The following is a 12356-nucleotide window of genomic DNA, read 5'->3' on the forward strand; positions in this document are numbered from 1 at the left end:
TTTCCATTTCAAAGAGGAGAAAACTGAGGCCCAGAGAAGTCAAGTAACTTCCCTGAGGTCACACAACTTGAACGTGGCAGAACTGAACCTTGAATCCAGACAGACTGGCTCCCAAGTCCATTCTCTAGTCTCCCACAATTCTGGTCCATGGACTTCAGAGCACAGCCCTCGTCCCTCTGCGTACAAGTCTCTGACGGGACACCCCAGGCTCTTAAGAACCACAGGGGTTCTTTGGGGGAAAACAGTTAAGAGCAGGCAGAAGTTGTATTCACTGTCTGGGAGTCCCAAGGGCAGAGCAAGGCCTGATCATGGCGCATTTTGGACTCCTCTCCATAACCCCTGCCCAGGGAGCCCAGCACACAGTAGGTGCTATGTACACGCCTGTGAGTGAATGCATGTGTGGGTGAGTATTTACCTGAATAAGCAGAGGGTGCTTGGGAGCAGAAAGGACCTGGACTGCAGGTACCCCACCCCCGCCCAAGTTCACACTTCCCCCAGAAGCTCGACCAGTGGTTCTCCATGAGAGAGAGCCTGGCAGACAGACTGTGACCACCTTTCATTCCGTGCTCCTCTTAGAAATGCAGGAGGAGAGGGGTGTGCTTGGTGCTCCCCTGGGTAACTTATAATTCACCAATGAGCTGAACCCGGACTGTCTCCTTCCCTGTCCCTAATCCCCACACCTCCAGTATTCCCAGTGAATGAGGAATCCTTTTCAGGTCTAACTCAAGCACTTCTCTCTCATCCTTTGAGTGGGAAATGAGCCTTGTGGGTCATCCTGGGTGGAGAGTATCCAGGGGCCATGGCCTGGGAAGAGGAATATGAATAACAACAGCATAAAAAACAAGCAGACAACAATTATAACTAACGTCTGGTTCGAGGTGCTTTCCATGTATGAACTCGTTTATTCTTTGCAATGACTCTCTTAAGTCCACAGCCATTTTATAGATTAGGAAACTGAGGGCAAGACAGGTTGCTCAAGGACGTGCAACTAAGAAGCAGCAGAACGGGGACCCAGGATTTTAGATAATGCTAAACTGCCAGGGCATGAGACTCAGCAATGGTGCCACCGAATTACGATGAGTGGTGAGGGGCCAGCTCAGCAGGTAGGATGGGGGTGGCAGACCCCTGATTACCTACCTATCCCAGAGTCCTTTGTGAGCCTCTCAGGACCCCCCATTGGGAAGAAGGGGGACCTGCAGGCCCCAGACCAGGAGAGTGTTTGGCTCTTAATGTCCTTCCAGCGTATCAGCCCAGCAGGTGAAATGCTTCTTTTAAAAAAAAAATTGACTATTCATGTCTTGGAGCCAGATGTGACCACAGCAATTAGCAGCCAGCTCTAAATGTGCTGAGAGGAAGGGCCAGCCGTCTTGGCTCTTCCTGGCTGTGGAGGGGATTCAGAGCTGGCAACTATCAAGGAATGAATGATGCACATCTGACGAATTGTTTCAGAACTCCCCTTGGTGACTCCCTGACACAGACACACATGCACCCACATACCCACCACATTCTGTGTGACCTTGGGCATGGCAGAATCACTCATGCTAAGTGTGTCACTTTGGAATTGGCACTTGGGTCCACTTGGATGCAGGTCATTTTATTTCCAGAATCAAATGACAGCCTGATCCGAGGCTCCTGCCAAGAATGCTAATGGAGGACTGATCAATGTGCCTTGAGCACTGGGGAAACTGGGTTCAGGGAAGCTCCAGACGCCATATGCTGCAGAATTCTGGGAGGCGACACCTCCTATCCTTGGCTCCCAACTCTTCTTTTGTCCTAGCTGGGTATCAGGTTAGTTAGTCAGGGAGCACGGAAGTTGTCTTTATTTATCTTGACCTTTTCATGTAATTTTTATAGTTCCATTAACTAATAAGACCATTTGCAAACCGCCAGGCAAAATATATTACCATGAACGCTTCAGGGACTTGTGGGTCATCTTGGGTGGAATGCTAATAGGATCCAGGATTTATTCACAGGGCTTACCACAAATGAGGGACAACAGACTGGGCACCTTGGTCGGGGCAGGGACAGTGTTTTCTCAGAGGTTTGTAGAGGAGACCCCAAGTCTGACCTGACTCGTTTGCTCGATGCTGAGACCCTCATACTGGGTCCTGGGCTGCTGATGCAGTCTCACCACCTGCCCAAGACTGAGCCTCTGGCCTTGCATTTGAACCTCACAACATGCTGGTTCCCATGCCGTGCTCTGTGCCTGCATTGTGGAACGGATTTTTCTCAAACTTGGCTTGAATCAGTGAGCCAAAAAGTCAGTTGTTGCTGTAGTGGAACCTGGACTCCCAGAGCTAGAAGGAACTTTTGGATCATGTCATCCAACCTGTTCATTTCACAGACAGAGAAACTGAGATCCAGAGGAGATGACAAGCCGGTGACTGATCTGGCACTGAAACGTACTTATCTCAACCTGTGGTCCGGGTGGTGGTGGAGCATGTGGTTAAGGGCAGCCCTTTTAGCGTCACACAGATGTGGGTTTAATTCTTGGCTTGGCTACTGCATCCGTTAGGATCCCAGCAAGAAACAGATGGCATGCTAATTGAGGAGAGTTTAATAAAACTATTATTTATAAGGGCCTGGGAGGGATAAGGGACCCAATAAGAAATGGTGTAGCATTTAGCGCTAGCAACTGAGGAGAGCATTCTACCCCTCGTCCGAAAGACTCCCTCACCCTCCCCTCCAACCTTGAGCTACGGGAGTGAAGACCACTGTTGCCAATCCGTGACCCAGCTTTCCATCTCCTGCTGCCATTGGCCATTGGCGGAACCAGGCCAGAAGCCAGAGGGCAAGGAAGTCCGTTGGTGCAGCCCAGGGAGGTCCGCCTCTCAGGGCACAGACAGGATGGGGAAGGGCAGGGAGTGCCCTGGGGGAGCCAACGGAGAAAATCCAGCACATACATTCCTAAGGACTAAAAATTGGTTCTTAGCCTGTTTGTGCACAAAGCACCGATACACACACAGTACATATACAGATACACAGTGTATCCGTGGTAGGTAGTAGAGTTTCATGGGAGGGGATGATGAGGAAAAAATATTTTAAATGGCTCATGGTGGGGAGGGCACAGTCATGAAAAGAAGGTTGAGAAACACGGATCTAGGACAGCCTCTTGGTAGCTATGGGAATGGCAGTTATTTAGCCCTTTCTGTGGTTTGGGTTCCTCACCGTAGGCAGAGTAGTAATTATACTGCTTCAAGGAGGAAGTGGGTCAGTGGGTACTCAGTGCCCAGCACAGAGAAGGACCTTCGTCTCTTTTTCACTCACCACAGTTACAATGGTCTACCGAGCAAGACCATCCGTTGGAACACAGTGGTCATTAAATCGTACCTATTCCTTGTCCCCAGCCCCTGGGGGGAAGACAGGACTGCAGTAAAGGGACAACTGAGCATTTGTGGGGTGATGCCACCCAGCTTGACGGCTCCTTGTCCCTTCAGGTGGACCCAAAGTACCACTTTAGAAAGGAGGCCGTCATCAGTGGGGATTTCCTAAGCACCTTTTGGGCTCTGTTGAACCTTCTGATCTACCAGAGAGTGAGATAGAATAGAAGGGGTCTTAAAAGTCCCATAGTCTCATGTTTCACAAAACCAGGAAGCCTCCGAAAGAGCAGGAGGGCCCCCTCCCTCCATAAAGCATCAGATAGTAAATATTTTAGGCTTTGCTGACCAGCAGTCTTTGTGGCAACAAATCTGCCCTGGCCTTGTGCACAAATAGCCATGGACACCATGCAAATGAACGGGCCTGGCTGCACTCCAAGCAAACTTGATAGAAACCGGCCGCCGCAGCATTTGGCCCGAGAGCCACCGTTTGCCCGACGAGCCCTGCCCTCCAGCATTCGTAGGTCCTCTATGCTCTGCTTGAGTGTCCCCAGTGACGGGTTGCTTCCTACCAATAGAAGTAGTCCTTTGCGCTGCTGAACCTATCCAGGGGTGAAAAAGTCTCGCCTTGCGTTGGACTGCAATCCGCCCCCTTGTCATGTGCACCCTTATTCTGTGTGGGGCAGAGTGGCTCCCAGGTTTCTTTAGCAGTCTTTCAGCCTGTTAGCCGACTGTGACCTGCCCCTCACACCCGAAACTTCCTTCTCCAGGCCCAAAATCACCACTCCCCCCCAGCCACTCCCAACCTGCACGTGACCCTCACAGGTCACGTGTCCACACCCTCTGCATCCTGATCCTTCTCCCCTAGCTTGTCAATGTTCCATGCAAAGCACAGGTACTAGGAAGGGTCACCAACAGCCCCACGTGGCATGGCTCATGAGGAGAACTGGAGATGCTGAAGATTCTGAATTTACCCACAAGGGGCTTGCAGTCTAGTTGGAGAGACCAGATGAACCCAAGCTAAAGAGGGAAGTGGCAGGAGGCCAAATGTGCTCTGTACTCCCAAATGAGCAACCCCCATAGAGTACCATGGGATTCAGAGGAAGAAGAGGCTTCTGTGGGTTGGGCCAGTCAGGGGTAACCTCGCATGGATAGGGGAGCTCTGGTGGGAAAATATTTTACCTTCCATGAATGTGCAAACTGGGGTGGCTGAGTCCTCCTCGCTTCTTGGTGGAGCTGGGTGACGGAGGCTATTCCTGGCTTTGGTGACTCAGGTGACCCAGTGCTGGGGAGCCCAGGGGAAGCATTTCAAGCTTCCAGGTGCTTGAAGGTGACGTGGTGAAGCCAGAGCAGCTCTGGAAGCAGCAAGGGTGCTTCCTTATAAACGTTGTACACTTAGGAGCCTGAAGGGTGATGTGTTCCCATGCCCTTGTTTTCCAGTCAAGAGAGCGGGAGAGGAAGCCACCTGCCCAGAGTCAAATGTCAGGTAGTACAGAGCCTGAATTCACACTCAGTTCTCCTGGCTCCTAATTCAGTGCTGTTTTCAAAGGAATGGAGGACAGAAAGCAGGAATCCCTGTGATGTCAAGAGCAGCGGTTTACTAGGCCGTAGAATGGGGATGAGGTTTGGGGGACAGGAAGAGGGTCTGGAGCAACGGCAGCAATTCAGGCATTTCTTGGAGGGATGGTGGGATGACAGCTTATGGTGGGACTTCAAACCTCATCTGTTTTAATGCTGATTTATAGTGAAGTCACAAGGCCCGGAGAGGAAAGTGAGTTGCTTGATATCACTGAGCTCGCAAACCCAGGCCTTTTTACACCATGGCTGGGCTTGTTCTGTAGCCCCACACCTCCGTCCTCCTCACCCTTATTCCACAGGCCAAAAGCAGCCTAAGCCTCAGGGCAGCGTCCAGAGATTTGGTGACTTCTCTAAGGTCTGAAGCGGAGTTCGGGGAAGACAACCAAGCCCTCCTTGCATGTGCTTTGGTGCTTTCTCCTTGGGACCCACAAATAGCACCTACTGTATACTAGGCAGCACGAGGGCTTAAAAAGGGTGAGTAGGAAGCAGCCTCTGTCCCCCAGGGGCTGGAGAGCCACAAAGGAGAGACAGGTGCCGACACAGCTAATTCCTTCTAGATGTGCTGGGATGGCCCATGACAGAGGTTAAGGTAGCTTGTGTGACAGTCCCACAGCCTGGCACATAGTAGGTGCTCAGTAATGGTAGTGCACAGGAAGCTGAGATAAGTGGTAGCAGCTGTCAGCTGTCTCAGACATCAAGTCCAGACCCCATAGCGAGTGTATGTGTGTGTACGTGTGTTTATGGAGAGAGGGGGGTAAATAATAATAGCTCATGTTTCTGGAGTACTTACTGTGTGCCAGCCACTGGTCTGAGCACTTTATGTGTATTATTTCATTAAATCGTTGCAACAACCCAGGAGGTAGGTACAGTCATTCGTCACTTAATGATGGGGATACGTTTTGATGAATGCATTATTAGGTAATTTCATCATTGCACGAACATCATAGAGTGTACTCAGAAACGTACATGGTCTAGCCTGCTGCACACCTAGGCGACATAGGATAGCTTATTGCTCCTGGTCTACAAGCCTGTACCGCATGTTACTGTACTGAATATCGTTGGCAGTTGTAGCACAATGGTATCTGTGTATCTAAACATATCTAAACATAGAGAAAGTACAGTAAAAATACAGCACAAGAGATAAAAAATGGTCCACCTGAACAGGACACTTACCATGAATGGAGCTTGCAGGACTGGAAGCTGCTCTGAGTGAGTCAGTGAGTGAGTGGGGAGTGAACGTGAAGGCCTCGGACACGACGGTCCACTACTGGAGACCTTATAAACGTTGTACACTGAGGCTGCTCTACATTTATTAAAAATATATTTTTCTTTCTTCAATAATAAACTAATGATAGCTTTCTGTAACTTTTTTTACTTTATAAACTTTTTAATTTTTTATCTTTTCAACGCTTTCAATAAGATTTGGCTTAAAACACAAACACATTGTACAGCTGTACAAATATTTTCATTATATCCTTATTTTATAAGCTTTTTCCTATTTTAAAAATTAAAATGTTTAAATTTTTACTCTTTAAACTTTTTTGTTAAAAACTAAGACACAAACACATACATTAACCAAGGCCTATTCCATCAGGATTGTCGATATCACTGACTTCCCATCTCCACACCTTGTCCCCCTGGAGGGTCGTCAAGGGCAATGACACGCATGGAGCTGTCATCTATTCTTCTGGGACACCTCCTGAAGGACCTGCCTCAGGCTCTTCTGAGGAGGTGTCACTCTTTTCAGAAATATGTCCATGGTGGTTTGATTGGTTTGTTTCTTTTTTTTTTTAATCATAAATTTGCTTATAAACAGATAATGTACCATGAACGTTTCTCTCTATCAATGAAAATCTGTCGGTGTTGAGGACCAGGTTTTCAGACTTTTTAAGGAGCTTGTTGAAGTTGGCAAAAGCTTCTGCTAAACCCTTCACTATATAATCTTATGGGAGATGTATATGCAATCTATTTTTGACCGAAATATCATTATGTGGTGTGTGACTATAATATTGTCCCCATTCTACAGATGAAGAAACTGAGGCATGAAGGTGAAATACTTGCTTATTGCCCTATAATTATAATTGTAACTGGCAGATATGGAATTTAAACTTAGGTCATCACATTATCTACCACCCTGGCCTTTCCACCAGGGTTGGAGGTGGGGCCGCTCTCTAGTACACTGTCCCCAACCAGGGGTTTGTCAGCAGGTCCCTACAGCCCACTATATGTGTCCAGGACTTCAGTGAAGAGTGAGAGTGAGGGAGATGGCTTGTGTGTGAAATATAAAAGAGGCTCAGGCATCCCAAGGACCCTACCCCTTGTTGGTGGGCACCCTACTAATAATAATAGCAAGACTCATACAGCACTTAACTGTACCCCAGGCACTACTCTGGGTCCTTTATCAACTCATTTAATCCTCGTGTACAGCCTGAGGCCCATCCTGTCACCATCCCCCATTGAACAAATGGGGACTGACGCACAGATGGCAGTAACTTGCCCAGGGTCCTGAGCTACTAAGCTTGCTGAGTCTAGACTGGCTTTCTGGGTGCAGTCTGTGCTCTTTCCCATGGTGCTGAGCTGCTTCTACTGAAAAGGCCCCTGGCACCTGGGATACTAGAAGCAGGACCGAGTAGATTGGGGGCAGCTGGGAGAGCAGTGGTTCACATTTTTCCATGGGGCTGGGAGAGGGCCTGGCCCTCAGTCACACAGCCTGGCGGAGCCAGTCTCTGATACCCTGTCCACGACAGCGGATGGGTGTACAGCAGTGGAAAGAGGGACACAAACACTGGCCCTGTTTGGAGTTACAGGAGCCAGAGAAGAGGGAGGCCAGGGTGGCAGAACTCTAACTCAGCCCCTCCTAGGGGATGGGGTGGGGGTCAGAAGGAACTTAGGGGACCTGCACGTTCTAGGAGCAGTTGCTGTATAAACCCCAGCCCTCTTTCGAGGTGCTGCCCACCGCTGGGCTACACCGGGGTCCTGGAGTAGGAGTCAGCCACCCCAGCCCCAGCAGGGCCATGGGTCTCACCTCCTCCCCTCCCCACCAGGTACACAAACACACAGTGGCCCCCTTGTCAGATATGACCATATGAGCTTCGGCTATTTGCTGTCAATATTTCACACCTCATCACGGTCTAAACAACACCTATGAAATATGAATGCATTGAGGTTTTGACAAGCAAATAGCCCAGGCATAATACCAGGGTGATGAGGAGGGGAGGGAGTAATGGGGTCTGAGGGACCACAGGGCCAGCAACCACATCCCTGGAGTCAGGCCCAGGGCTTGTGGGATGGCTGTTCTCTGCGTGGAAGGGCACCGGAAGCCAGTATGCTGGATGCAGGGCTGAGTGGGTTCCCTGGATCTTTGGGGCAGGGCCAAGGGAAAAGGCAGTGTGGAGTCTACCCAGGGCACCTGAAGGCCCCACATTCCAGCTAGGGAAGGGGTGCAGGAGGTAAGCCAGTGGTCAGCTCTGCAGGGTCAGAAGGGCCAGAGAGAGGCAAGCGTTGGCAGGGTGCTGGCGGTCTTCGCCTTCTCCCACTCCTCCCTGGAGCTGCTCTGAGCCCCCTGCCAGCCCCACCCTGTAGGGTGCTCAGTGTTTTGAAGCAGCCCCTCTGGCCTCTCTCTCTGGCTCTCACCCTCCTGGGGGTCAACCCCAGCACCCCTATGCTGTTCCCTGTGGACTGGCTCCCCCAGCCCCTGAGCCATCTGGGCAGGCGAGGACACGTCGCATGGGTGACGTGTGAAGGCCCCACGGTCTTGGGCACCTCTCATTTCCCTCTACCTTCAGAGGCCTGTATCTCCAGGAGCCTCACCCCTGAGTTCCTTCCTTCCTGGCCAAGAGCCCACACACAGTCCATGAGGTTTAGGGCACTCGGGCCGCCGTTTGTTCATGTATGAAATGAAGGTGTCGGACGTGATTTTCTCGGAGGTCTCATTAAGGTGCTGCTCTCTAACCGGACAGGCTGAAGGGAAGGGTCTGCTGGAAGGCAGATAGGCCCAGCTGCAGGGCATGCTGGGACCTCAGCCTATGGCGGTGAGATGGACGGAAGGGCGAGCGGCTGGGGCCAGGGCTGGGGGCTGGCAGGGGCCGGCCTGGGGATGGGGATGGAAACCTATTGTCCAGTGTATACTGGGAACACTGACACAGTTGAGCTTGTTTGGAAAGTCCGGTGGGAGCATGGGGAGCCAGGGCACCAGGGGTGACTGGCGAGGGGCTTGCTAGTAGCCAGGTGAGCAGCTCACGGTGGTTCTAAGTAGAGCTGATTCCTGGCGTTAGTGTCCAGTGCGTTAGCTGGTCGGTCCTGGCTGCTCCCTAGAGCTCCCAGGGAGGGGCTGTAGAAGTCTCCAGCACAAACCAGAACTCTCCCTGAAAGCTGCTTGTACAAATGAGAAGGACTCAGGTGCCAGGGCTCTCCCCAGCCACACCGCATCCCAGGCTTGCAGAGGATGTGCTGGCTGACTACACTTCACCCACCAGTGGGGCATCTGAAATGGCTCTTCGGGGTCTGCCTTTTCTGGTGACCTGGCTAAAGCTAAGGCAACAGCTTCCAGGTCAGCATTTTTGTTTGGGAAGGGCCAAAGTACCCCACACCGACCATAAAATGCACTTTGTTGTCTAACCTGACAGTGCCCTCTCAGTGGGCATTCAGGCCAGGCAGAGGATGTGGAAGCAGGATGGGTGTTTGGAGGTCAGCGGCAGCCCTCACCATCCAGGACACCTGCTGTCCCAAGCCAGTGCTAGGCAGAGCGAAGTGCTCTAGCTGCTTGTCAGAAGAAAGGGCTTCATCTATCTCCCTCCTAAGAAATTGACAGGGTTGATGGTAACTGCTGATTTCCCAAGATTACAAAATTGGCGGGGATGGCAGAGGGGGTTTTCTGTAATCCTTCATTGATGGATTAGATGGTGGGGCAGATCTCTCAGAAGCAATGATGACCTTGAGAAAATGTGGATGTCAGAGGAAGAGAGCCATAATCTCCCTTCCTCAAACTACTGACAATAAGCCTTCTCAGAGCTGGAGCCGTTGATGGAAACTTTGCTGCTGTTGCCTCCCGACTCAGGAGGCTTCAGCATTTGACTGCGTGATAAGAAATTGCCAGGCACTTTCTAATTACAATTATCATCATCATGGATGTCTCTCTTAATTACTTTCTTATAATTAGCTGTTGCCTTTTCCTCAGCATTTGTGTACTTTTCAGCTTTGCTGACATTTGAGAGCCCGAAAATAGGGACATTTGGGGAGGAGAGCAGGAAGGTGGTGGAAACGGGAGAGGAACCTGTTCTTTTCAGGCAACCTGATAAATTTCAGGGCCTTTGCAGAAAGAATGGGGGAAAGTAAATGATGGACATGACAGGTCATTTCCTGAGTGGATGGGAAAAGAGCAAGCATGTCGATTTAGGTGTTGGGCTCCGTGGAGGGTCTCCAAGTGTTAAGCCTTGGAGAAAATATTCTTGAAAAGCCACCAAGGCTGCCATTTTTCAGGCGTGGGTTTCATTTTAAGAAATGAGGCTGGGATGAAGCACACTTTTGTTAAATGTATTTTGGAGTTAATTAAATGACTGAGGTCTGGAGTCGCTTGCTTTTCTCCAAAGCCAGTGATGCGTTCTGAGCATCCCTGGGCCTCAGAGAGTAGTTAAGAAGTGGTTTATGCTCCTTGACCAGATGGTTGGTTTTCACTGTCTGTTCCTGATCTTTCTCCCTCTCTCTCGGCCTCCTGCAGCCCTGTGTACAGAGGAGTGTGTGCACGGCCGCTGTGTTTCCCCGGACACCTGCCACTGTGAGCCCGGCTGGGGAGGACCCGACTGCTCCAGTGGTGAGTCTGGGGTCTTTGGAGGTTGGGCAGCTTCCGGCTCTGGCTTAGGAGGGCCTATGCCAGGTACATGCTGAACTGTCTGTTAGGCTTAGGCTGCCTAGGCAAGCCTGGGTATCGGGGAAGAGGCATACCTACAGTTTGGTACAGATGGTACTTGGGGTGGAGGGCTCGAGGGGCATGGGGGTAATGGTTTATGTGTGTCTGCAAGGGCATGGGGCGACGTGTATATGGGGAATTGCAGAGTCCTGTGTACAACTCTGACTTTTGATGAAGCACCTCTAGATATGGTCTTTGAGGGTGGAAGTGAAATTGAGATGCTCCGAAGGGTACAGACCCAGGAGGTCACTGTGATCAAGGCCTGGTCCTTGGCTTTGCTGGTCCAAAGGCTCAGGGGACTAACTGATGAGACTGGTGGACACTGGGAGGCGTCTGTGTCTCTAAAGGTAGGAGAATGGGACACTTGTAGGGACAAGTCACTGTGTTCCTACATCTCTCTGGGCAAGGCTTCCTGGTAAGCACAGAGTGAGAGGGACGCTCTTGGGGCCTGACCAAATGACCCACAATGCACAGGGTGTCCTCTCTGCTGAGGGCTGGCCACCGAGAGGACAGGGTACACTGGCAAATGCTCATGGAGTTCTCTGCCAAGATCCCAGATGAAGGGAAACCCATCCCCTCTGGTCATTTCCCTTAGATACTTGCAGATGACCTCCTTTCCACTGGCACATTTTGTAATCAACAATTGGTTAACAACACGGTCTTATTTGATTTTCAAAGAGGCTTTGGTTAGTGTTGAAGCCCATTTGCTTCCTGCTTTGAGCTGGGGTAGAGCGTCTTTTCTATTACGACATGAGTAGAGAGCATACCTCAACTGACCTGTTAGGGCTCTAACCCCCATTCCTGACCCACCTGTTCTCACTGTCCCGTAGTGACCATAATGGTCATGAAAACTTGGAGAGGGAATGTTGGGTCTATGGTAGCCCGTGTGGTCTCTTGCCCTTTTTCGCTCTCTCTGCTGCGGTGGAAGCATCGAGTTATGGTCCTTTTTTCCAAAGGCCTTATCTAATGCCTACCTAGTGCATTAGAACATACCGACCAAAGCAAGGCTGCTGGATGGGGTTTTGTTCGGAGCCTGAGTGGTTATGTTGGATCAGGGCATCCAGGGTCTCCCTGGGTATTCAAGCGACTCTCTTCAATGGTGACTGCGGTGGCCTCCTCCTGCCACCTGTTTCACTGCTTTGAGGTAGGCCACATGGAGACACAGGGCCAGGGATTCCTCCAGACAACGAAGAGTAAACCTGAGGGAACACGAGATTTAAAGGGATGTGCTCAACCAGACTTTCGGTGGACTGCAGGAAACATGTCGGCGGAAATGTTTGAGAGCTTTTCCTCCTTGTCCATGTTTTGTTTTGTATAATTTTGCTCACAATGAATCTCTGATGAAGAACTACCTAATTGGATTAGGTGAGCTCTGCTGGGACAGGTCTGCTTGCTGCTGCCGGATTACAATGTCAAGGGCAGCCTGCTGGAGGTAGGAATACAACCTGCGTCCTGGGGGGCCCTGAATGCATAGAAGTCGCCAATCAGGGCCAGTTTGTTTGGTCACCACATGCTGGACTGTGCCAGGCAGGGGGTGGAAGCTGGAGGGCATGGTC

General features: G+C 50.8%; 1 protein-coding gene across 9 annotated transcripts in view; it reads left to right on the forward strand.

The window, feature by feature from the left end:
* The window catches only part of MEGF11 (multiple EGF like domains 11), a 342599-nt gene that overhangs the window by 152885 nt on the left and 177358 nt on the right, over nucleotides 1-12356 (forward strand). For all 9 annotated transcript variants that reach the window (XR_004423155.1, XM_033107352.1, XM_033107351.1 and 6 more), the window contains one exon: nucleotides 10612-10704. Coding sequence is in view for 8 of the 9 variants with exons in the window: in XM_033107352.1 (XP_032963243.1) it covers nucleotides 10612-10704 (93 nt within the window). In the remaining variant the exon portion in view is untranslated. The remainder of the gene's footprint in view (nucleotides 1-10611; nucleotides 10705-12356) is intronic.

Source organism: Rhinolophus ferrumequinum, chromosome 6, assembly GCF_004115265.2.
Source record: "Rhinolophus ferrumequinum isolate MPI-CBG mRhiFer1 chromosome 6, mRhiFer1_v1.p, whole genome shotgun sequence".
NCBI lineage: Eukaryota > Metazoa > Chordata > Mammalia > Chiroptera > Rhinolophidae > Rhinolophus > Rhinolophus ferrumequinum.